We start from the raw sequence: 25,007 nt of genomic DNA on the forward strand, positions 1-25,007 counted from the left end.
AGGTCTCTTTCAGCAAAGGAGAGAACCTTGGTTAGATCTGTTCGCCACCGCCAAGAACGCGCATGGTCAGAAGTTCTGCGCGCTAGAGTTTCCAAGGCGGCTCTTGGGGTGAGACGCTTTTCGTCTCGAGTAGAGTTCAGGTCTTTTGTACTCTTTTCTGTTGTTACCACTCTGGGCCAGACTTCCCAAGAAGCTTAAGAATGACCAGGCCCAAGTCATCCTTGTGGCTCTGGACTGGGCTCGGAGAGTTTGGTATCCTGAGCTGTTGAGCATGGCCTCTGGTCCTCCGACCAGGCTGCCCCTTTGGGAGGATATTCTGTTACAGCAGTAGGGGAGGGTCCTCTGCCCAGATCTGTCAACACTCCGCGCAGAGATTGAGCAGTGACAGTTGACAGCTTCACCCGAAGTTGGCAATGTTATTCTGGCAACCAGGCATCCTTCCCACCACAACGGTATACGGATGTCTTTGGGGCAAATTTGTGGCATTGTGTGCAAAAAAACGGGTTAACAGCCTTTCTGCTCCTCTTTCTCAGGTACTTCTCTTCATTCTTTCCCCTGCACAGCAGGGCTCTGCTCTGGGCATCTTAAAGGGCTACCTTTCTGCTATTTCAGCCGTTCTTCGGTTGCCTGATCAGCCATCTTCAAATCCCCTACTGTACATAGGTTCTTGAAAAGTTTACAACATATATTTCCGCATCCCATCATCATGCCTCAGTGGGACCTTAACCTATTCCTGACATTTCTGATATGCGCTCCCTTTGATCCCTTTCACAACTGTCGTCTCCGGCTCCTTACTATCAAGACAGCCTTCCTGGTGGCAAAAGCAGCTGCCCAGAGGGTTACTGAGCTTCAGGCTTTGTCGTCCAAGACTCCACACTTGAATATCCACCCAGACAAGCTGGTTCTTCGAACTGGAGCTGCCTTTCTGCCGAAAGTCTTTTATTTATTTTTTTCAAAAAGGATTACCTGGCCACCAGTTTTGGAACTGCTAATTACTCATGCAGATTTGGAAATACAACGTATCACGGCATTGCATTTTACTTTCACAGTTGTATTGATTCAACTTGATTTCAAACATCCTTTCATTTTTTTTAAAGCATGAAAAGAATACACATTTCATTCATTTATACATTCCTCATGAATAAAAGTTAATAAACACATTAAAAAACTGGACAATTCAAAAACTTAAACATGACGACAATCAATTCAAATCTAACGATTAGTTCAAACAATTACACCAGTCGGTGATTCAAACAATGCCATTAAGTATTGTTCAGTTCGTTGAGCGCTTCAAACAGGTATACTACGGGGACAACTTTCTCTGGAAGTGATTTGCTCTCGGGGTATATTTCATGTAGTGGCACCCTCTCTAGAGCTTCAATTAATGTGGATCCCTCGCAGGCAAAATATTAGCGTGCCTAAAATCATCACTCACTTTCATGTAGACCAGCCTAGCACCTGTCTACTTTTTACGCTCCGCCTCATCCCTCTAAAGAAAAGTTTCGACTTCACCGACTGGACCCAAAAATAGCATTGTCGTTCTGACCTTGACCGCACAAGAGAGTTCCATGTAGATGACCAACTCCTCATGGGTTATGTCCAAGCGAAGAAGGGAAAGGCTGTTTTAAAAAGTGGACAATTTTCTGTTGGATCGTCCACTGCATTAAACTGTGCTACTCATTGGCCAAGATGCAACCCCCTGCGGGCTTGCGGGCTCATTCCAAAGCTGTAACCACTGTGTTAGCATGCGGTTTCCCGGTCCTGGACATCTGCCAGGCAGCAGTGTGGGCCTCTCTGCAGATGTTCACTAAATTCTATTGCCTGGACAGTCAGGTCCGTTGTGACTACCACTTTGCCTGTTTGGCCCTGCAGGACTTTTTGGTATGAAATTGTTTTGCAGACCCACTTCCGGGGTATCTATGCTAGCTGCAGATTCCTTACCTTAAGTCTCTATTAGATGAACAACTTATTTACCTTCTGTAGTACATTAGCTGGTAGAGACTCATTCTAGCCGCAGATTCCTTACTCACCCACCCATCCTCCATGCTCTGCCAACTGAGTTCTAGGGACAGGCCTTTCTCCCTTTCAGACCCTAGTTTTCCATACCAGTGGTCTGTGTTCTTCGTGTCTCTGTGCTCCTGTAGTGGAAAGTCGCGAAAAGAAACGGAGATCAACCCGCAGAGTGACGCCTATATAGATACCGCGCACATCACTTTTGTTGCCGCCGCCGCCACTTTAAGCCGATTACACCACCCACTGGCGTATGGGGTACTGCTCATGAAAACGTTTAGGATAAAGTCTGACTCCTGGGGATAATTCTAAGGCAAGAAATCTGCGGCTACATAGTCTCTACCAGATGAGGCTTTACTGAAGGCAAGTAACTTGTTTATTTGCATTCTAATGCTAATAAAAACTAGCAAAGCCACAAGCCCTACTGTTGGGCTTCCCAATGCTGCTTCTAGGGAAGAGGTGCTTTCATGCTCTACTGGTTACTTTGTTACTGTGCTTGAATCAACATATTGCATAATGCCTGTGCCATGCCATTCAGATTGAGACTTCTTGAGCCTGCCTGTCACCATCTGCCCCACCTGTCAATGTCTTTTGGTAGAACCACATCTTGTGCAAGTTTGTTTTGAAACTTATTCCAGTATTGGATCTTTCATAGATTAGCAAGCTTGAAACCTTCCCCGTCGTCGAGATGGGAGTCCCGTGGTATATTATAATAGCACTACAATTTCATACATTGACTAAAACTGCTGAAGGCCCCTTAGTTTTGTAACATGTCATAGTCCTTGTCAAAAAAGAGAAAGAGACTAAACATAGGTTTCAACCAATCTGGTTGTCCTGCCCTCTAGAACACTCCTGTGAGAAGCTCCAGTCCCTCAGATTTTGTACCACCTGTCGTGTTAGGGAGCCTCCACTGGGCTCCGCTCAGTTACTTCATTCCAAAGCTTGGTTAAGCATTGAAACACCTTTTTATTTGCTGATATATAGCTACAGACTACTTATCTCTTCATCTTGAGTCTGTATTTGTTCATTACTCAGATATGTCCGACAAGGAGAGGAAGAGCCTATTCAGGGCCTGTGGTAGCTGTTCTAAGAAGTTACCCTACACCGATGACCCTCACAAAGACTGCATTTATTGCCTTTATCCTGATCATAAGGCCAAAGAATGCAAGGTATGTCACACTTCCTCTAATGAGACTTTCAGAGACCGTGAGGGGATCTTATGGCTGCAAACCTTAAAGGAAGGAAGGATTCTGTATCCAGTGAGGACAGTGAGGAGGCGTCATCTTCATACTCCAAAAGGTCTCATAAGAGGGAGATATCTCCACGCTCTCGCTCTTCCCTTGAACAAACTCAAAAAAACCTCTCCAGGGGTCTTACAGACGTGGCCTATTCTAAATCTCCTTGCAGAGAGCGAAAGAAGATAAGAGTGACATATTCATACAAGCAGACCGCAAAAAAACAGGTCTGAACCGCCTACACCACCTCCTAAGATGAGACATTCCTTTAAGAAGCCCTCTTCAGCTCTGCCTCTTGACAGACGGCCAACGAGAGACTTTCTGTCGATTAAATCATCGTCGAGGAAAAATCTTCACCGTCGTCGATGCTTGCTGCCATGTTCCTGTATTTGGACAATTGGTTAGTCAAGGCACCACCCACCTGGTGTGCCAATCCAGGACATTTGCTGTGCATGTACTTGAAAGAATGCACTCACTTTCAGCAGGTATTACTGCTTGGATTTTGCAGTTCGCACTGACACCGCATTGGGGCAAGCGGTACTGCGACATCTTTTCCAGTGACGGTGAGCTTTATTCTTCACCCCTCCAACCTTTTTTCTGGCTATGCACATTTTTCTTTCTACTCTTTTCCTATTACATGCATTTGTTTATTTTTATACAACTATATAGCTTTGTATCTCTCTCTCTCTCTCTCTCTCTATTTCTCTCTCTTTCTCTCTCTTTCTCTCTCTTTCTCTCTCTCTCTCACTTTCTCTCACAGGAGTGTTCTAGAGGGCAGGACAGCAAGATTGGTTGAAAACCATGTTTAGTCTCTTTTTTGACTACGATAGGTTACAAAACTAAGGGACCCTCGTCCTTTTTAGTCTGTGTGACATTACATTGCTATTCTAATTAGGGCTCCCGGTTTTATGGTATTTTTTTTTTACATTTCCGTCTGTATTTATCCATATTTATTTTTTGGTCATTTTTATCTGTATTTATCCACATTTATTTTTGTAGCAAGAAAAAAGACACTGAAGCTAGTATTGTTCCACATTTATTTAAATTGGCATGCACACATGCACTAGGTTGTTAAGCTGTGTTCTTTTTTTTAATTGAAGCCTATCTTAAGTGCACTTTATATATTGGGAGCGACCCTGCCGTCCTTTGAGAGTGCAGGCCAGTTCCGTCCTACACAGAAGAGGCATGCTGCCCTCCCATGCCAGATCGTCCCACCCCTATGCCCCTACTGAGGGAAAGCATGTTCTCCTGCCTGGTGGCTGATCTGGGAGGGGAGGCCATACCCTTCACTACCCAGAGAAGTGAAACCTCTCTAGCGCCTAGGGCGTATGGAGACAAGAGCAGCCTGTACTATAAGGCCGAACAAGATCCGGAGATCATATGCAACAATACCACAAAGAAGCACGCAAAACGTTTTCCCTGCTGTGTATTACAAGTATGGAACACAGTTCCGGGTAATTTATGATGTGTTACTAAGCTCATTCGTTTTAAGAAGACCGTATAGGATATGTAATTTTAAGAGTTCTTTCCCTGAACTCTGTCACCATTGTTTTTGTCTTAAACGTTATGCAAGGTCTACAAATGGGGGCGGTAATGCTGCTATCTCTTCTGCAGGCCACAGCGTCTCCTTGCACAGTTGCACTCTGTGAGAGCGGGCTTTGTGATGTGGCGGCCAGGGCACTGCCCGGTCCTTGTGGGGTAATATCAGGACACACCCAGAGTGCAAGTCAGTCAGGGCTGTGTGCACATCTCAGAGCTGCAACCACGCCGCTCACACACCATCACCCCCATTACCCCGCAGCGTAAGCACCAATCTCTCCACACACCTGTGCCTCTGCCTAAAAAAGCCACCCCAACTACAACAAAAAAAAAAAGTACTGTTAATTTTAAATATATTTCTGCACCCGATGTGGGCTTAGCTCTTGGCACACAAAGTTAGGCCTCTGTTCTCAACGCCGCGGTTCAAGTGCGTCTCTCCACCCTACTACGGTAGGAACATCACATTACTCGCTGTCACTAGGGACACCATGTTATCAATTCGGCTGTTGGGTTTATGAGGCACTGTAAAATAGGTCATGGGACCATCGCTCCACTTTCAACAAGCCACTATATTTTAAAATGGTGTCCTTAATTTGATCCGGTCAGTGCCTGCTAATAGTTGTTGGAGGCATGTCTGCCTCCATGCCCTTCCACATCAACCTCCTCCTTCCCCCTCCCATACAAAAAACAAAACAAAAGGTTACTGGGCCTGCAGCACATGTCCTGGGGTGTTTTCACACCTCTTAATGGACATCGCTGCTTGCACTGCTCGAACAATTTATACCTTGCGTGACCACCGCTATGAGGGGTGCTGGAGGGTCTCTGCAGACACGGCGCTCCCAGCTGCACTTGTTCAGAAGTTTCCGATTTCTTTTGGCAGCCCCGTGCACCTCTGACTCAGATTCTTTAGAGGAGCACAGAGGCTTCAGGAGCATTTGTTTTGTAAGTTTTTCCCCATTTCTATATAGAACTACAGACAAAAAACAAACCGGTTTCTATCTGTAGTCATATGTAAAAATCAGTTTAAACGGAAAACCGGGAGCCTTAATTATAATATACTGCGGAACTCCCATCTGGACGATGGGGATTGATTCAAGCATGTGAATCTATGAAAGATTCCAATACTGGAAAACTACAGCTAACTTATTTTCTTCTTTGCGTTGCATGAAATCGATTTCCACGTCATGTGAATTTCTGCCCTAGATCCTATCCGTTATCAGAGGTTATGGTTCACATCATGATTTCGTTCTTGAAAGACTCAATGTCTGAGAAATAGTACATTAGTTTCAAATGGCGATCTACTGGAGGTATTCTACCCATGGATTTTATTTACACAGAATGATTGGTTTAGGATTATGTGACTAGATGCTATAAAACTCACACTTGTGACAGTGCTGTTTTGTAATCCTGTGTGAGATCTCTTCATTTACTCCTTAGATGAGGTCAGAAGAGACAGCAGACCTGCTGGCAGAGAAGGCTCAAATCACAGAAGAGGAGGCGAAGCTCCTTGCTCAGAAAGCAGCTGAGGCAGAGCAAGAGATGCAAAGGATAAAAACAACAGCTATTCGAACAGAGGATGAGAAACGTCTGATGGAACAGAAGATGCTAGAGACAGAGATGCTGGCACTTAAGATGGCGGAAGAGTCTGAAAGGAGGTCAGTGCTCCAGGTTGTGTTCCCCTGTCCTTTCCATCATGATCGTGTTATCATTGTCTCTGTTTACCACTGCCTTGAATGCAGTTCTCAAGCCACAGAATTTGGCATGGGCAGAGGAGGGGACCTTGAGTTATGAATGTACTGTTATCACATCCTTTGTTTTTACCTTGTTTTGGTCTTTATCCTCTTAGTTGACTTACTGCTTCCTATGTGCTTTCTTGCTTCACCACTTGTTTCTTGTCCCTTTAGTCCCTACCCAGATATCTGATTTTATTAATCATTTGCTGTGGCAACTTTAGGGCAAAGGAAGCCGAGCAACTGAGGCAAGACCTTCAGGACGCCCGTGATGCTGAGCGCCTTGCAAAACAGAAGCTCATGGAAATCAGCAGCAAAACTGCATACATGGTGAGGACGGGAGTCATCGGTGTGCATACATTTGGTGCTGTGTGGTTTTGTTTGGGTAAATAGGAAGTAGCATGTTTGCAATAAGAAAAGGATTAGGACCCTAGGCTGCATAGAATAGACTTTATTATTTATAATCAATGTTATCGCTGTAGCTTGGATGTTTTCGTACCTGTAATTTCATTACAGTTATCATGTCTTTGTACTTACAGAGTTGTACAGCTTTATTGGGGTAGTTTTATTGTTGATTCAACATTTTTGTTTAATGTTGTGCCACTCCCTCAGTACAATTTCAAAGGCACTCCTTTTATTCAGTGCTGTGGTGTATGTAATTGTAATAATCTTGTATGTTTTGTGTTTCTTTAGACTTGTCATTTGTCCTTACAGTTGTTCTTTTTTTGTGGTGATTGTTTTTAAGTGAGAGACCTCCATAGCCCTCTCTTTTTTATGCTCCCGTTTCACCCTCAATCTTGATAATTGATCCTTCATATTCTCCTGCTCTCAAATTGTTGTCCTTAAATTTACTGTGTCCGTAACCACTTATTCCAATAATCACATCCTTAGCATCGCTCTCCCTTCAGGATCTCTGTCCCTTTGAGTCCGAGCCCTTGCCCTTCCTAGCTGTTCAGCATGCTATTTCTTTGCTTCTTCTCTAGCAGGGGATCCTCATCAATAGTCATAAGCACTGAATATTCACGCCCATGTGCAGGGAACCCGGAAATAATAAAAAATATATATGAAAAAATATTTATAAAAAATATATATATATGAGAGGAGGAGCCAAGCAGCCATCTGAAATGGCCGCATAGTCGCTCGGCTCCGCGAGCCCCTTTGCCCCACACGACTATCCTGCCGAATATCCTGACCCAAAGTGCTCTCCTTTGCCTCCGGAGAGAAAGCTAACACCTACCGTCAGCTTCTGGAGCGTCTACGTGCCGCCGATCCTGAGAAATCTCCCCGTCTGCTTTGCGGCCCGTGTGATGGTGGGACCGGGGCGTTGATTAGGCGGGGCCTCCGGCCTCGGCCGCAGCATCGACGGCCGTCGAGGGTGGAGTGGCGCCTCGCCGGTGGGGGCCGATGTTCTGACCGACTGCTGCCAGCGGTAACGACACGAACTGATCGACGTGGACCCTCGTGGGACAGAGTGGCGGCGTGGGGTCGGAGGGGGCGCTTGACTCCTGCCCCCTCCCCAACGTTTGTTGCCCAGGCATAACCGGAGATCGCTCTGATATAGGTGGGCGGCTCCAGGGGCCCGGCAGGACTTTAGCCTTTTGGTGGCTCTCCTTTCTGGACCCTGCCCCACAATTTCTTTGTCCTGGAGATGCATCCTGCGATGTCCCCACGGTGCGGCCCGCTCCCTGGATCTGTGCAGGGGACCGGCGCCGATCGGCTCAAGATGGCGGCTGGCGCCTTTCTTTGCGGCTCACGTCCGAGCGTGGGCGGCTGTTGCAGCGATGGGACAGGGATGCCCGCATCGCACGACGGAGTTCACGCCCCGAGATGTGTTGGCTGCCTTAACGACTTTGCAGGAGACTGTTGATTGCTACGCCCGAGTCCTGGGTATGGGACTGGATGCCTTCGCTGTTTCGCCACCTATGTCGACCATGGTCCTACTCCGGGAGTCGGACGCTGACCATGATGCTGCCTCTGTGGGGAAGGTTCTGGTTCCTCAAGGGTTCCTCGGACCGCTTAGAGCCCGGACTTCTTTGCCCGTGCTGGCCGTCTTGATCGCCTCTATGACTTTGTCCTCGGGGCACATGTTTGACTGGCGGCTGGGAGTGGAGCGCTGTTTTTCTTTTGGACTGGCCCCGGGGGTTCGCGGCTACGGCCGGACTATTTGACTTTCTCCTCCTGGATGCTGTTCTTTTGTGCCAGCTTTTGGAAGTTCATGGAGAAGCGTGGCTCAGTGGTTAGAGGCGGCAGACCCCGAAGCTGAGATCAGCCGTGGACCAGGGTTCGATTCCCCGCCTCGGCGGGTCTCGGGCTCAAAAATTCCACGGACTCGACAATTCTCGCTCCGGTGCCTACTCGACTCACGGGGTCACACTCTGCGACTCTGGGCAATAGCTTGCTTAATCTCCACTACGGCCCCTCGCGGCGGGATGCCTGGCTTTCACCTTGTGAATACCCTGCCGGGGTATCTCACAGGGGAATACCAGGACGGGTTCCCTAAGCAAGCGCCTTGAGACCCCTGGGTGATTCGTGCGCTATATAAATCGAAATACATTTACATTTACATTTACATGGGACCGGCGCTGTGGTTGCCTTCTCTTTACTGTCTGTATTTGGGTGGCTTTGAATTATTATGCTCTTTTATGGCCTTGTTCTGTCCGGGCCCGCCTATCCTGTTTGGACCTTCGAGACTGTGCTTCCCATTGCTTATTGATAGAACTTCAGGCAGTATTCTTATCAGACAGGGTCAGGGCTGAGGTGGCCTGTCCTCTATTTGCTTTATTGTTGACGGGCGGTGTCGTGGATATCTGTGATTGCTATTTCTTTGTTCCTATACCCAGGCTCTATTGATCTTCTTTGTGGTATTGACTCCTTTTTGGGATTTTCGTAGTGTTAAGGTGCAGGGCGGGGACGAGCAGCGCACTGGGGGTCCTCCTCCATTCCTTTCTTTCTTTTTCTTTTTGTTTTCTTTCTGTTCTATCTCTCTATATTTCGGGTTCTATTAGGGCGACAGGCACGCGGCTGGGGGGTAGGCCATGACCTTCTGCGGGTGTGCAGGTTGGGGGGTTGCGGGTGGGGCGTAGGTTTGTGTTCGTTACTATGGCCCTTTAGTCTTTCTTTTTTCCAGTTGTCGTCGTTGCCTGTGTTTCTTGCGGTGTGTATGGTGCTGAAGGGTGGGTCTGGACCTGTCGTATGCTGGGGCTGTGCCTTTGCTTCTCCTGTTATGTATATTTTGTCCCCTGGGGCCCCCCTCATCGTATAGACATTGTTTCATCTATCCTGATTTACGCACTATCGTGGGAATGCGTGTGACTGCGTGACGCTTCTTTTTGCTCTTTATTAGTAAAATGAACCTTTCATATCCTTACTCATGCTGCTATACCGCATCCGAATTCTGTACTGTTACTATATTATCCTGTATCTTGAATTGTTGCCACAATGCTTATCGCTCGCACTGTTTCGACTTTACTAGCGGCCGGCCGCGATGGTTGTAGGCCCATCTCTGTACTATGATTTGCTACAAATAAAGATTCGAATAAAAAAAAAAATATATATATATATATATATATATATAATATATACATATATAACTTTTTCCCATCCCAATGCAGCCCCTATATAGGAAGCCAAACAATGCAACAATAAATAACTACTTTTGTAATTATATATTATATACATAGACCACAGGAGGGAAAGTATCACTTGAACTCTTTTTAATGAGTAGACTCATGAAAAACTGCAAAAAGCAAGCATTGTTAGCCTACAGGCTGCATTGGAAACCAATAGCATAGAAAATGAAAGCAATTGTAACACAAAAACTGGCATTGTGCCTTTAAGGCAGCCATGACCCCTAGCTTCCCATCATGCCTCAGGGGTGACAGTTAGGTCAGTTGTTCTTTTTGGCTCCTTCAGTCAGGACCCTTTAATTCACAGCTCTGCCTTTTTGACTTTTTTGTCAAATAATTCTGCTCTTTTTGTGTTTTTTCTATCTTTGACTAGACGCCTTTTAGGCTTTAGAGTGAGGTACAACCGTTTTGTTTGACAGAAAGTGGTTTATTTTCTTTCAGCATGCCATCTCTATTTCACCCTTGCCACTCCTGTGGCAAGAAGCAGGCCAGGTCTGACACACATTCTGTATGTATTCTTTGCCTCCCTGACTCTCATTCTCCAGATACCTGTCAGCATTGCAAGAAGCTGTCCAGGAGAACCCTCAAAGAGAGAGCGAGAAAGAATTCGACTCTATGGGCTCTTTGAAAGAGGTAGGTGTCCGGTGAGACAGAAGAAAAAGAGAGCTAGATCGACTTCGAGAAGCAAACTTTCCGATCTGTTCTCCATCAGCATCTGGATCAGCATCGAACTTACCAGCGGCAAAGAAACAGATGTCGTTGTCGAAGTCTTGGACGGTGCAGGCGCACCATCCACTTCCAAGCCCGAAGATGGCAGTTTCAACATAGAGTCACCAGGTAACGGACCCTCCGTTGACTTCAACCCAGCGACGATCAATGTAGAGGCACAGGTCTCCATCAACGTTCGCCGAACGTTCGACGTTGAGGCATGATACTCTGTCGCGCTCTCCCTCAGACGGTTGAGGCACAAGTCTCCTCTCGGAGAGGATATTCGTTGAAGCAAAAGACTGCGTCATCTCAGAGGAGGTAGACGTTGAGACACAAAACTCCAGCGCAGAGGCGCTCGACGTCGAGGCACAGGTCCCCGCCGACGTCAAGGCAAAAGACTCAGTCGGCGTCGACCAGGCGGCGATCGATGTTGAGGCACAGATCTACCCTCAGGGAAAGATCGACATCGAGACATCGGTCTCTGCCCGACTCACGTCCAGTGAGCATTTCTCCGTCGCCATCACCAACGTCGAGGGCAGAATCTCCAGCGCTTGTGCTCACAAGGACTCCAGGTTCGACTGCGAGACATTTTCACCAGTCGGCGTCAACCCATCGCACAGTTTCCAGGCGCTCTTCCTCGTCATCCTCAAGATCACCGTAGGTGGTGATCTCAACGTCGAACAGTCCAGCACATTCACCTGTACGGCCACGTTCATCTGAGGCTCCTGCAAAGGAAGAGAGGCAGAACACTCCATCTATTCACCTCTCTCCAAGATGGTTATTACCTCTGCCTCATTGGCAGAAATCCGGTACTGCACAAGTACGAGGTACTCAAGACTACTCCAGTCCTCTGCACAGATCTCCTCTGACCCGGCTGATACAAGCTATAGATCACTCTCCTACTACTCCATCGAGGGGTTGAGATCATACACATACTCCTGCACCATCCCCAAGAAGGAGATCCAGGACCCGAAGTCCGAGGAGAAAATACAGATCTCCAACATGTTCACCCTCTTCCACCCATTCTCCAAAGAGGGATTACTCTCCAACTTTCACCGACAGCCCACCGTCGAGGGTCACTCGGGTGGATGACGTCAGGATGTTCTGGCCAGAGGGGCACATAAATTGAACATCGTTATGCCCACTCAGCAGAGTACATCCTCTGTGATTTTTGGGACTTTACATCAGAGATCAGCAGCCAGACTGTTGTTACCATTAGTGCCGGGGCTGCTTCAACCAGTGATGGACATTTTCCTTACACTGGCGACACTCAAGACCACGCCAGCGAGGATCTTGAAAAAATATAGACCCCCGAAAGATGATCCATTATTTCTCAGATCTGACCCGCCTCCGGACTCTGTGACCTTTGCTGCTGCTAAAAAGACGCATGCAATGACTTTCTCATCTACAGTTCCACCTGATAAGGAGAGCAGGGCACAGGATTTGTGGGGGAGAAAAATCTGTGGCATGTCTTCCTCCATGCTGAAGGTCTCCAGCCCCTCGGCTCTATTAGCAAAGAAAACAACACTGGGTCTTGACTTCTACCCAGTAAGGCTAAGCCAAATACATTAAGAAAACAACACAATCGCCAATACTGGAGTTTACTTAATACTTTCTAGTATGACCTGAACAAACAAAAACATCCCGGTCCGTTTTTTGAATTACGTCTCTAGTTTATTTATTCATTTATCAACGATAGATGCCAAACACACCGGTTAGGATGAAGGGCTCAATGAAAAGGCCCCAGCCGAATTAATCGATCCACCCGGTATTGAGCAGCGTCACACAGAGTCAGGGTACCCACGACCCTCAAAACGATATGTGAGCTACTTGTGTCTACAACATCCAACTCACCCCAAGGGATTTAATTCCTGCTTTTGAGAAGAAATAGTTTGTCCTGATGAGAACTCCGCAATTGGGGGTTCAAAACGCGTCGACCTGACCTGGCCTACTGTCAATGAAAATAACTAGAAGGACTGTGTTAGGAATTAAGGATTGGTCCCTAATTTATACTGTCTGCTAAATAGGACTCATAACTGAAAAATTTCTGTTTATTGATTAGCACAACTGAATAGCATTGACAAAGGGCGCTACTTGTTTATGTGGTATGTTTGGTTTAGATTGAGTGTGTGATGGATGTCTTGGCCAAAAGTAAGGAATGAGTGTGTGATAAATTTGTAAATTTGTACATAATTTGTTTGTTATTATAATGTTTTACATGTTTTTGTAATCTTTCATATATGCACAAAAAAACTTGAAATTATTCCAAAAGAAAAAAGTCTGACTAGTGAAATAAACGAATAAATAAACTAGAGACGTAATTCAAAAAACTGACCGGTATATTTTTGTTTGTTCAGGTCATACTAGAAAGTATTAAGTAAACTCCAGTATTGGTGATTGTATTATTTTCTTAATCGGCTCTATTAGGGCGCTATGACAGATCCTTGTGGGAGTCTCTTCAAAGATTTACAGAAAAGCTGCCCAAAGAAGACCGCAGGGTAGATTGCAGGAAGGAAGCTTGGTGGCAAACCAAGTCTCTCAGCGCCGCAGCTGATGGAGCGACGCTGTCTGCACACTTCTATGCACACAGAATCTGTGCCAGAAGGTCATCCTGGCTCCGATTAACTGCGCTAAAACCGGAAGCGCCATCTCAAATTTTCAACCTCTCTTTCTCAGGCTCATCCTTGTTTGGCACTCACACAAATGAGGAAATGTCGAGGATGTAGACTGAGCTTGATACCCAGAAGGCGGTAGGGCTTGAAAAAAGAAACTGGGTTCAGGCGCCGTTACAGACCATACAGTCGGCGGTCCTTCCAGAAGAGGGTTCAAACCCCTCACTGGCAGAGGCAACAACACCAGCAGAGCCAACCAAGATGATACTATCCTAGGGTCGATGGCATCCTGCATCTTTCTGGTCCCCAATGACAGGCTGAGAATGCGTCCTTTACAACAAGACAAGTGGGATCAACGAACGGCTCGGTGAGGTGACAGGATTCGGCTGTCCAAAGCAGCCAAATGGATGCGACAGGATAATCTGCTGCTAGGGATTCCATTCCATCAGACACCTCTCTCTCAAACATTTATCACGGATGCCTCCCTCCAGGGTTGGGGAGCTCACATGGGGTCCCTCCAAACTCAAGTTCGATGGTCAGCAAAAGAACAGCTGTACCACATCAACATGCTGGAACTGAGAGCTGTACATCTAGCTCTCAAGGCTTTCCTCCCACCGATTCAGATCAACTCCATTCTAGAACAGACGGACAATACAACCACAATGTACTATCTGAACAAGCAGGGAGAAACTTGATCGAGGTCCCTAACCCAAGCTCTCTGGCATTGGCTCCTTGTGAGGAATCTATCGATAACAGCAATACACCTACCTGGAGAGCAGAATTCACAAGCAGACGCTCTGTCGTCACTTCGAGGACCAGCAGAAGTGGATTCTAAAGGATGAAGTTGCCAAAGACATTTTCCAAGAATGGGGTCGGCCAAGCATCGACCTGTTTGCGGGTGACACAAACAAAAAATGCAGAGACTTCGCATTAAGAAACTAACGACCAGGGTCGAAAGGGAATTCCCTTTTGATAACTGGTATGGGGCATTTGTATACGCCTTTCCTTCCTCAGCGACGAGGATGATTCGGATTGCTCCGGACTGGCCAAGACCGTGGTGGTACCCGGACATTCTGCACCTGCCAGAATGCCCACACAGGAGGCTGCTGTGCAGACCGACCTGCTGTCCAAGATGAACGGGAGCCAGTGCTTAATTTGTAAAATTTGAAGTGCAGGTGCTCAAATGTTTGTCGAAGGCCACACCTACTTTTCTCTGACTCCACCCACTGCCTCGACTGGCTCCACCCACTTACTCTATTAGCTCCATCCACAACTGCGAAAAGTCAGATGTTAAACCCGATCTGAATTTCAGCAAGGGGGCTTACCTCATAGTAAGGTTTTGATAGGTTCCCCTGCCCTGTGAACATTTTGAAAAAGATTAAATCAAACGTGCATTTAAAGCACAATTTTGGATTAAATGAGCTAAAATCACTAACGCATTGAAAAGGGACAATGCCAGTGCTATATCTGCTGATTTGGGGAAAGGACAATACAGAGGTATGTCATTTTTAACAAAGTTCAGGCGTGCCACCCCCACAATTTTTTATATATCCCTAACCCCATAAAGCATATTGAAGGTATGAAATCTTGTTACAAGGAGCAAATTAAAATGGTGAAGAGAAAAAGATGAATAACCAATAGAAATATACTTTCTGCTAGAGCAGCAAAGAAGAGGAAGTTGTCTCTTGTATTCACGACTATTTATCCAAGGACAGTGATGCCATAAAACCCTGTTCGAGGCATATGGGCTGCAGATGGTACATTTATGAATAGATCGCCATCTGGTGTTGGGCTCGGATGATTGCACTTTGTTTTTCTTCTGGAGAAGTCTTTGTCGTCATAGGTGACTCCTCCTCTCGGTGTTAGTGCGCATGGGCATCGGCTCCATCCTTAGATTGTTTTTTTCCGCCATCGGGTTCGGATGAGGATCGAAGCGCTCCGGACCGACTTCAACAAAGAAGGTTATAACCGGCGCGTATTCCTTTCCAAATCGACGGTATCGTTATCGAACGCGACTTCACTCCATACCGACGCGATTCGAAGGACGACGACTACGAGAAACTCGACGTAGTCCAGCCCGGGGTCCATGGAAAGGACTCCATTCAAAAAATGTCCAACGTGTGGTGCTAAGTTCCCACACAAGGACCTACACGAAGTGTGCAACCTCTGCTTGTCCCCTGAACACGAATCCAGGGACTGTGAGGCCTGTGCAGCGTTCTCGTCAAAGTCGACGATTAGAAACCGTCGAGCCCGAAGACACGAGGTATCGAGAATGCAGTCACAAGCAATCCCGGAGCTGTTCGAGGACCAGCAACCAGAAGAGGAGGAAGAAGAGGCCGACGAGGCGGGGTCAGAAGCGGACGAGTCCGACGTCGAGGAAATCGACGTCCAACAAACCGTGAGTGACGACGTCCCTTTACCAAAAAACAGACCCCGCACGGTGTCGACCCCGCCCTCGAGCCCGGTCAGACAACCGAAAAAAGTTTCCAACGCCCCGCCTTCGAGCCCGGCAACGAAACAGAAACCGAAACACTCGGTCCCCCATCATAGTGGTTCCGGTTCCGATAAACCAACCACATCGACATCGAAGCACCAGGTCAAGGAAAGCTCGAAGTCGAAGCAGTCCATGTCAACACCGAAGCACGCTTCGGCGCCGAAAACACCCTCGACACCGGGGACATCTTCGATACCGAAGAAGTCGGATCCGAACAAAACTTCGGCACCGAAAACACAAATGGACATTTCAAAGAAAAGACACCTTTCGGAACCGAAAACTGCGGTACCGACACAGGAACACGGAACGGATCCTAAACAAAAGACTTTGTTTATTGACCCAAAGACTGGCAAAGTAGTCACAGAGCTACCTAAAAAGAGGAAACATGAACATTTGGACGACAAGGCTCATCCAAAGAAGAGAACAATGGGGACGAATACAACTCCTCCCCCTTCTCCCAAACCTCACACACCATCTTCGCCTATTCCTCACAATAGGCCAGATATTCCTCCCACACGTCCATCTACACCTACAACAGATGGAGAAAGTGACACAGGGGAGGGGGGACACCCTGGGGATGATGAGGACACAATCCCAGAGGAGGCAGACCCATGGGAGGAGTATAATGTGGGATCAGGTAATGATACCGACCTTGAGTCATATCCCTCAAAACCTTCACCTCCTGATGACAATACTGGGTTTGCACAACTCATTACTAGAGCAGCAACATTTCATAAGGTAGACCTACATACAGAACCTCTAGTACAGGACTTCTTATTAGAGACACTACCTACTGCACAAAGAACATCAGGAACACTACCAATGCTAAAAGGCCTTCTCAGTCATACATCAGAGATATTCAAAGACCCAGTGAGGGCTAGGGTATTGAACCCAAGAATTGATAAAAAATATAGGGCAGCTCCAAAAGACCCAATATACATTAAGGGACAAATTCCTCTAGACTCACTAGTGGTCACAAACGCTCGCAAGAGAGCAAACTCTTTATCTACGGGAGAAGCGCCACCTCCTGACAAGGAGTCTAAACTAATAGATGCCTCTGGCAAGAGAGTAGCATCTCAAGCGGCAAACAGTTGGCGCATAGCTAATACGCAAGCACTACTTGCAAGGTATGACAGAGCGCATTATGATGAGTTAGAAACACTCATCAAACATCTCCCTAAAGAACATCAAAAGAGAGCTGATCAACTTATACAAGAAGGGAAGTTAATTACTAACACTTCAATAAAGTGCGCCCTAGACGCGGCAGAAACTGCGGCAAGGTCGACAAATACAAGCATCATGCTAAGGAGACATGCATGGCTCAGAGTGTCAGGATTCAAACAAGAGGTACAAACCTCGTTACTTAATCAACCTTTTGATGGGAAAACACTTTTTGGCACAGGGACAGATGAGGCCCTAGAAAAAATGAAAAAGGATACAGAAACGGCTAAATCAATGGGAGCATTGCAGCAGCCGACACAAAGAGGTTCCTTTCGTAGATCCACCTATAGAGGAGGATCCAAAAGTACAGGTACAAACCAACAGCAAACCTCTTTTACACCTACATCACCCAGAGGTAATTCTAGAGGTGGATACAGGGGTAACAACAACAAGGGTAGAGGTCGCGGAAACAACAACAACCGCAACTCTCCAACCCCAAAACAGTGACTTCATAGAGCTTCCCCGAGACCATATAACACCGGTAGGGGGACGCCTATCACAGTTCCTACCTGTCTGGGAAAACATCACATCAGACAAGTGGGTAAGACAAATTATCCAACATGGTTATTGCCTAGAACTCACAGCTACCCCACCAAACATCCCCCCCAAACAGCGTCCAATGAAACAAGATCACCTAACACTGTTAAAACAGGAAGTAATATCACTGCTAGAAAAGCATGCCATAGAGAAGGTTCCACAGCACCAACAGGGAACAGGAGTATACTCCCTATACTTCCTAATCCCCAAAAAGGACGGGTCTCTAAGGCCAATACTGGACCTAAGACCTCTCAACGCATACATAAATTCGGAACATTTCCACATGGTCACGCTCCAACAAGTACTTCCTTTACTGAAGAAAGGGGACTTTCTTTCTACACTGGATCTAAAAGACGCTTACTTTCATATCCCTATTCACAAAGCCCACAGGAAATACCTCAGGTTTGTGGTAGAAGGACAACATTATCAGTTCAAAGTCCTCCCATTTGGTGTCACGACGGCACCAAGGGTGTTCACAAAATGCCTGGCAGTGGTAGCAGCTCACCTAAGAAGACAACAAATTCATGTCTTCCCATACTTGGACGACTGGCTAATAAAAGCCAGGTCGCAAGAGGAGTGTCTGCAACACACACAAAAGACAATTCAGCTACTACACCAGCTAGGGTTCACGGTGAACTACACAAAGTCACACCTACAACCAAACAAAGTTCAACAATATCTGGGGGCTACCATAGACACAGAAAAAGCCAAGGTGTACCCCAACCCAATAAGAGTCCAAGCAATGCTTACAATCATTCAGAGATTTCAGCCACAACACTCACTAACAGCAAGAGTGTTCATGCAGCTACTAGGCATGATGTCATCCTGCATACTGCTAATACCATATGCAAAACTACAAATGCGTCCGCTACAAGAATGCTTAGCGACACAGTGGAATCAGGCTCAAGGACAGATTACGGATCTGGTGTTGGTAGACGACCGCACACACCGCTCTCTGAAGTGGTGGAACAGAACAAACATTACCAAGGGGCGGTCGTTCCTAGAGCCAATTCCACAGGTGACAATAACAGCAGACGCATCGCTCACCGGATGGGGAGCACATATGGACAAATACACAGTACAAGGAAGGTGGAGTGTGCAGGAAAAAACACTGCACATCAACTATCTAGAACTACTGGCAGTGTTTCTAGCATTGAAAGCCTTTCAGATACATGTTATCCACAAAGCAGTCCTGATCAGAACAGACAACATGACAGCAATGTATTATATTCAAAAACAGGGGGGGACGCACTCTCTCCAATTATCCAGACTAGCACAGGAGATTTGGAGATGGGCCATTCCTCAAAACATCTATCTGTTAGCCGAACACCTACCAGGAGTTCAAAACCAGATAGCAGACATCTTAAGCAGACAGTCGGAACAAATACACGAATGGGAACTGCACCAACAAATACTGCAGCCATTCTTCCAAAGATGGGGACAACCAGAGATAGACCTATTTGCCACTCATCAGAACGCAAAATGCCAAAGCTTCGCGTCCAGGTACCCACATCACCTGTCGCAGGGCAATGCGTTATGGATAAATTGGTCCAACAAATTTGCATACGCTTTTCCCCCTCTCCCACTAATCCCATTAGTGGTCAGGAAACTGCAACAACATTCAATGACCATGATACTAGTAGCACCCACGTGGGCAAGACAGCCGTGGTTCACCACGCTCCTGCAACTCTCACAAGTGCCACATCAAAAGCTACGAATTCTACCCATGCACCTTACACAGAACCATGGAGAGATAATGCACCCAGATCCAACTCAATTGAACTTAGCGATCTGGCTCCTGAAATCCTAGAATTTGGGTACTTAGATCTCCCCCCAAATTGCATGGAAATAATTAAACAAGCGAGACGTCCAACCACCAGAGCATGCTATGCAGCTAAGTGGAAGAGGTTTGCTATACACTGCACTACTAACAATATCAACCCTCTAGACGTATCAACAAGGGAGATTATTTGCTACTTGTTACACTTACAGCAATGTAATCTAGCGTACACATCTATCAGAGTACATCTAGCAGCTATAGCAGCATACCTACAAAACAGGCAGCGCATATCACTGTTCAGAGTACCAGCGATAAAAGCATTCATGGAAGGTCTTAAAAGAGTCATTCCACCAAGATTACCACCTTCCCCAGTCTGGAACCTCAACGTAGTACTCACCAGACTAATGGGGCCACCCTTCGAACCTATGCATAGGTGCGAAATACAATTCCTTACATGGAAGGTGGCATTCCTTATAGCCATTACCTCACTCAGAAGAGTAAGCGAGTTACAGGCATTAACAATACAAGAACCATTCCTACAGATACACCAGAATAAAGTGGTTCTTAGAACAAACCCAAAGTTCTTGCCTAAAGTAATTTCAGCATTCCACATCAATCAGCCAGTGGAATTACCAGTCTTCTTTCCAAAGCCACAGACGGTGGCAGAAAGGGCTCTACATACACTAGATGTTAAAAGAGCCATTTCATACTACATAGAAAGAACACAAGACTTCAGGAAAACTAAACAACTATTTGTAGCATTTTCCCCAACACATAAGGGCAATCCTATCTCTAAAGCAGGCATCGCAAGATGGATTGTAAGATGTATACAAATATGTTACATTAAAGCAAAGAGAACATTAACTGTTCCTCCTAGAGCTCATTCCACAAGAAAACTAGGAGCATCTATGGCATTCTTAGGGAACATTCCCCTAGATGACATATGTAGAGCAGCAACTTGGTCTACACCACATACATTCACAAAGCACTACTGTGTTGATGTACAGGCTGCACAACAAGCCAGAGTGGGCCAAGCTGTATTAAAAACTCTATTTCAGACAGTTGCGACAGACACTGGTGACCACCGCTAGGGAGGTAACTGCTGTACAATCTATTCATAAATGTACCATCTGCAGCCCATATGCCTCGAACGGAATATGCTACTTACCAGTATGCATCTGTTCTTGGCATAGAGGGCTGCAGAGTGGTACATGCCCTCCCTGCCTCCCCGGAAACCTGTGTCTGTCCCAACATTATCTTATTTAGATACATTTACATGGGCATATCTTTATGTACTACACTACACTACTCCATCTAACCCTACTATGGCAAAACAATCTAAGGATGGAGCCGATGCCCATGCGCACTAACACCGAGAGGAGGAGTCACCTATGACGACAAAGACTTCTCCAGAAGAAAAACAAAGTGCAATCATCCGAGCCCAACACCAGATGGCGATCTATTCATAAATGTACCACTCTGCAGCCCTCTATGCCAAGAACAGATGCATACTGGTAAGTAGCATATTCCATGTGATATGTGATTTTGAACACCTAAGGGTCGATTCACAAAGGGCCTCCGCACTCCCGGCAGTCGTGGAAAGGGGCACACACGTGATGGGACCTCCCCACTGCAGTTACTCATTGCGGAGGTCCCACAACGAGTGTAGAGGCCCCCACCATGAGTGCAGGCACTGTTGACACAACTGAGGGCCTCTGCAACGAGTGTGAAGGCCCTTTGTGAATTGGCCCCCTCGTAAGTTAACTTTACTGAAGTATTGATCTTCTCATGTTTTGATGAATTTCTTAGTTTAAATATGCTTGTGAAATTTAGCTGCTAGAATGTAATGTAATGAAGAACCAGATGTAATTCAGCCTCCAGTCTTGAATTGAAATCATTTTGGACTGTAGGTCCCCATATCAAACAAAAGATAACCATCATCCCAGAACCTGGGCAAAGGACGGCCTTTACAATCAAACTAGGAAAGCTAGAGTGTAACAATTGAACTGTGGGGAAAAAAACAACTCTGTTAGGATAACTGTGCTAGCTGAGTTCACATCAGCCCTTGAAAGGAGCTTGTGGGAAACAACACTGAAGGCCCTGCACCAACTTTTTCTAGGTCTATGGCCAATTTCCTACTGTCCATTCACCCACTCCTCACCCAAGAGGAGGTATGGTGTAACTGTTGTCTTTGATTTTCATTTATTCTGTCCTCTTCTGAAGGCAGTACCCAAATATACATATCAAGATTTGAACTATGTACGTCTTGTGCAGATGCACTGTCATCTTCCTGCAAGGCACACATTTGGAGTATACTAAAACAAATTACTATTAACTTTAGCTCGGGCTGAGGTGCCTTATCTGTGAATTCCTCTTCTGTTTCCACTTGCCAAAAGAGAGGTTAAGCTGACTATTAAACCTCTGCTCCCTTTCTAGGCTTAGTTGTTGTTTCAAGAGTGCCCATTTATGCCTGAGTTTTACTCAGTGCTTAATTTGAGCTGGTGGTTTCCAGTGCTCAGCAGCACTTAATGATCAACATGGCACTTAATCATTAACATCGGAGCTTTTCATGAGCACCAATTAAGGACACATTAATTTAAGGAGAGAGTAAGTGATTTGCCCAGAATCACAGGATGTTGAGCTGACTGAGGAGATATGAACCTGGTTCCCCTGCTCCGAAGTCTGCAGCACTGGCCATTAAGCAACATTCTCTGCCCACTTTCATGGTTAGCAGTTGCTTCTGTTTTAGGTGGCGCTAGCAGGTGAAATGGGCTGGTGCAAGCTGCCTCCTGACGAGAGCCCTGGCATGTATTTTTTTTTTACAAATTAACCACTGATTTTATTAGAGGTTGGCGAGCCAAAAATTAACTGGGAGAGTCGAGCCGAGCTACTTGTCTGGCTCAGATCTTAAAGCTTGCGCACAAACTGAGCCCTGGAAAACATTTGCTATGTAAATCATGAAATAAACATTATGTAAACTATTATAAGGTCTCTTCAAAATTAAAAAAAGTGGATTTCTTTACCATGTGGAAGCTTTGCCAGAAATAGTCCAATTATAGATCTGCACTACTTAAAAGTGATAGTTTATAAACCATAAACCATTAGTGAACTAAGAGACAAGACAACTGACATGTAAACCCTGTACATAACCCAGATTATTTTAGAGCAGCATTAGAGTTTTATTAAATCAAACACAATAGGTTGTTGAAAAACTGGTATCCTGAACTCAACGTTTGAAAGGGCTTTCATACATGGTTATGAAGAAAAAAAGTGTTTTGGTCAAATAAAATATTTGCTTATGGTCACACAATTTAAGCTGGTAGCTGCAATTTACCAAGGTTTTCCGGCACAGTCCCTCTACACTATCTGCACGATGCTTGTAGTGTAGCAAGACTGTAAAACGGTGCACTACTTGAATCGTGCTTGATTCAGGTACCTAGACTGTGAGATCTGCCCTCTTGGTATCATGTTTTTTGTGTAGCCAGACTGTGCACACTGCGCTCTGTGTCATGCTGTTTGTGTAGCCAGACTGTGCACACTGGCTACAGGGCGAATGTGACACTGGCCACAGGACGAACGTGTTACAAAAACAGCAGTGTACACAGTCTGGCTACACAACAAACATGGCACTGAGTGCAGTGTTCACACTTTGCTGGATTTTCTCATGTTTGCCCTGTAGCCAGTTTGCACAGCCTGGTTACAATACAAACTTAACAAAGAGTGCAGTGTTCACAGTCTGACTACAGGACGAACATGATACAAATACAGCAGGTTGCACACTACACTCTGTGTCATGTTCTTTGTGTAGCCAGCCTGTGCACCCTGCTGTATTTGTGCCATGTTTGTCCTGTAACCAGACTGTGAACACTGCACTCTTTGTTATGTTTGTCTTGTAGCCAGACTGTGCACACTGCCATGTTCGTCCTGTAACCAGACTGTGCACACTGCGCCATGTGTTTTGTGTAGTCAGACTGTGAACACTGCACTGCTTCTGACCTTCCCATCTCCTCCCTCACCTAGTTACATTTGCCTGTGCTGTGGCAGTGCCTTCCACCTAGGGTTGCCCCACCCCAAATACCAAACCTTCAGAAAATTCAGAGCTTTGTTGGTCAGGTTTTGTAGAGGGAGGAAAGCAGCGGGCAGCCAGACCCACTTAAAGCACTGGATGGCTGTGAATTCCTTAGTCCCCTTGGAGAGTTTATGTTCACATTAAAGTGCCTTGAGGCATCTGTGAAATCACATGCCCTGAGACACCCCTCTATCACCACCAACCCTACTCTGCCCAAGGCTCCCAAGGGTCACCAGAAACTAAAGTGGGAGCAGCTGAGGTCGAAGGCTTCTGCACTGCTGGCCCCCGGCTCTGGAACAGCCTCTCCCAAGACTTCCCCCTCCACCCCCTTGTGCTGCTGGTCAGAGCCATGCTTGTGTACTCACAATCACTCGAGGGCATCAGTTACAACATGACACAAGGTCGCATTCATTTTTTATAGGTAATGAGGATATTAAACGCTCTGCCCATAATCACAGCTGCAAAGTTGGCACATCCTGGTTAGGGGGCAAGCAGAAGCCATATGAAAAAGCTTGGCTTGAGATTCCAACAGGACCTCGAGTTGAGACAGAGCCATGCTTCAGGCTCGACCTTGGCTCGAGCTTAGAGTGGCTCGTCCACCTCTACATTTTTTACTCACCACTTCAAAGGCAGACCTAAGTGTCTGTATTAGGGCCCAAGAAACCCAACCCATGCTGCGTCACAGGGCCCAAACGGCGAACACTGCATTAGCTGCCACCTACGCAGCCGTAGAAGTAGAACCAAAGAATCTATGACTGTGTGGGTGGGTATTATGAATGCGCAAGTACGTTCGTCTGTTTTGTCAGGCCCCAGATCCTTTAACACTATCCCTCAACAACACTAATGTATTTACCTTGTAAACGTTGTACACAGCAAAATATCGCCGCTTTCCAGTTATCTATTGTTACCCGTCAGTCTCATTGGGAATATTTCCACCTTTTGTTTAGTGCTGACTATATCCTGTACAATTTCCACTGGGGATAATGTGTAATTCTTTGCAGCAGCACCGTACAAAGGAAGAGGACAGACCAGTTCAAGGAGCTTGACGTACTCCTGTGACCTGTAGTAGGCAGCCGCCTTTGTTCCACGTACCTTAGCTTATTTCTGCCCAGTGGCGCCTTCAGCAGGTGCCCTCGCTATACATGAGCGGTTCCGTTAGGCGGGCCTGGTGCAGCTGCTAATAACTGTTGAATGGATGACTCGGGGTGTGGTGCGCGCATGCGGGCATGCTGGGGCGGGGCAAGTTGAAATAAATCTGCGCACGCTGCCTGCTGCCACACAGCCCCTGCCCCCGGAAGAACCAAAGTTCATCGCAATGACTCAGTGTCCCGCGGCACGCCCACCGGGCACTGGCGGCAACACTTAACTAAAGGCCACCATAAAAAAACATTTAATGATTTTTCACTCGGGCCTGTAGCTGGTCATGAGAACATCACTCTGCGGCTG

At 46.4% G+C, this 25,007-nt stretch overlaps 1 protein-coding gene across 3 annotated transcripts in view; it reads left to right on the forward strand.

Annotated features, from left to right (window-relative positions):
* NF2 (NF2, moesin-ezrin-radixin like (MERLIN) tumor suppressor) overlaps positions 1–25,007 on the forward strand; it is a 493,960-nt gene that overhangs the window by 292,153 nt on the left and 176,800 nt on the right. For all 3 annotated transcript variants that reach the window (XM_078667193.1, XM_078667192.1, XM_078667194.1), the window contains exons 12-13: positions 6,222–6,439; positions 6,739–6,844. In XM_078667193.1, coding sequence (XP_078523319.1) covers positions 6,222–6,439; positions 6,739–6,844 — 324 coding nt within the window. The remainder of the gene's footprint in view (positions 1–6,221; positions 6,440–6,738; positions 6,845–25,007) is intronic.

This window comes from Lissotriton helveticus, chromosome 11, assembly GCF_964261635.1.
Source record: "Lissotriton helveticus chromosome 11, aLisHel1.1, whole genome shotgun sequence".
In the NCBI taxonomy this organism is placed as follows: domain Eukaryota; kingdom Metazoa; phylum Chordata; class Amphibia; order Caudata; family Salamandridae; genus Lissotriton; species Lissotriton helveticus.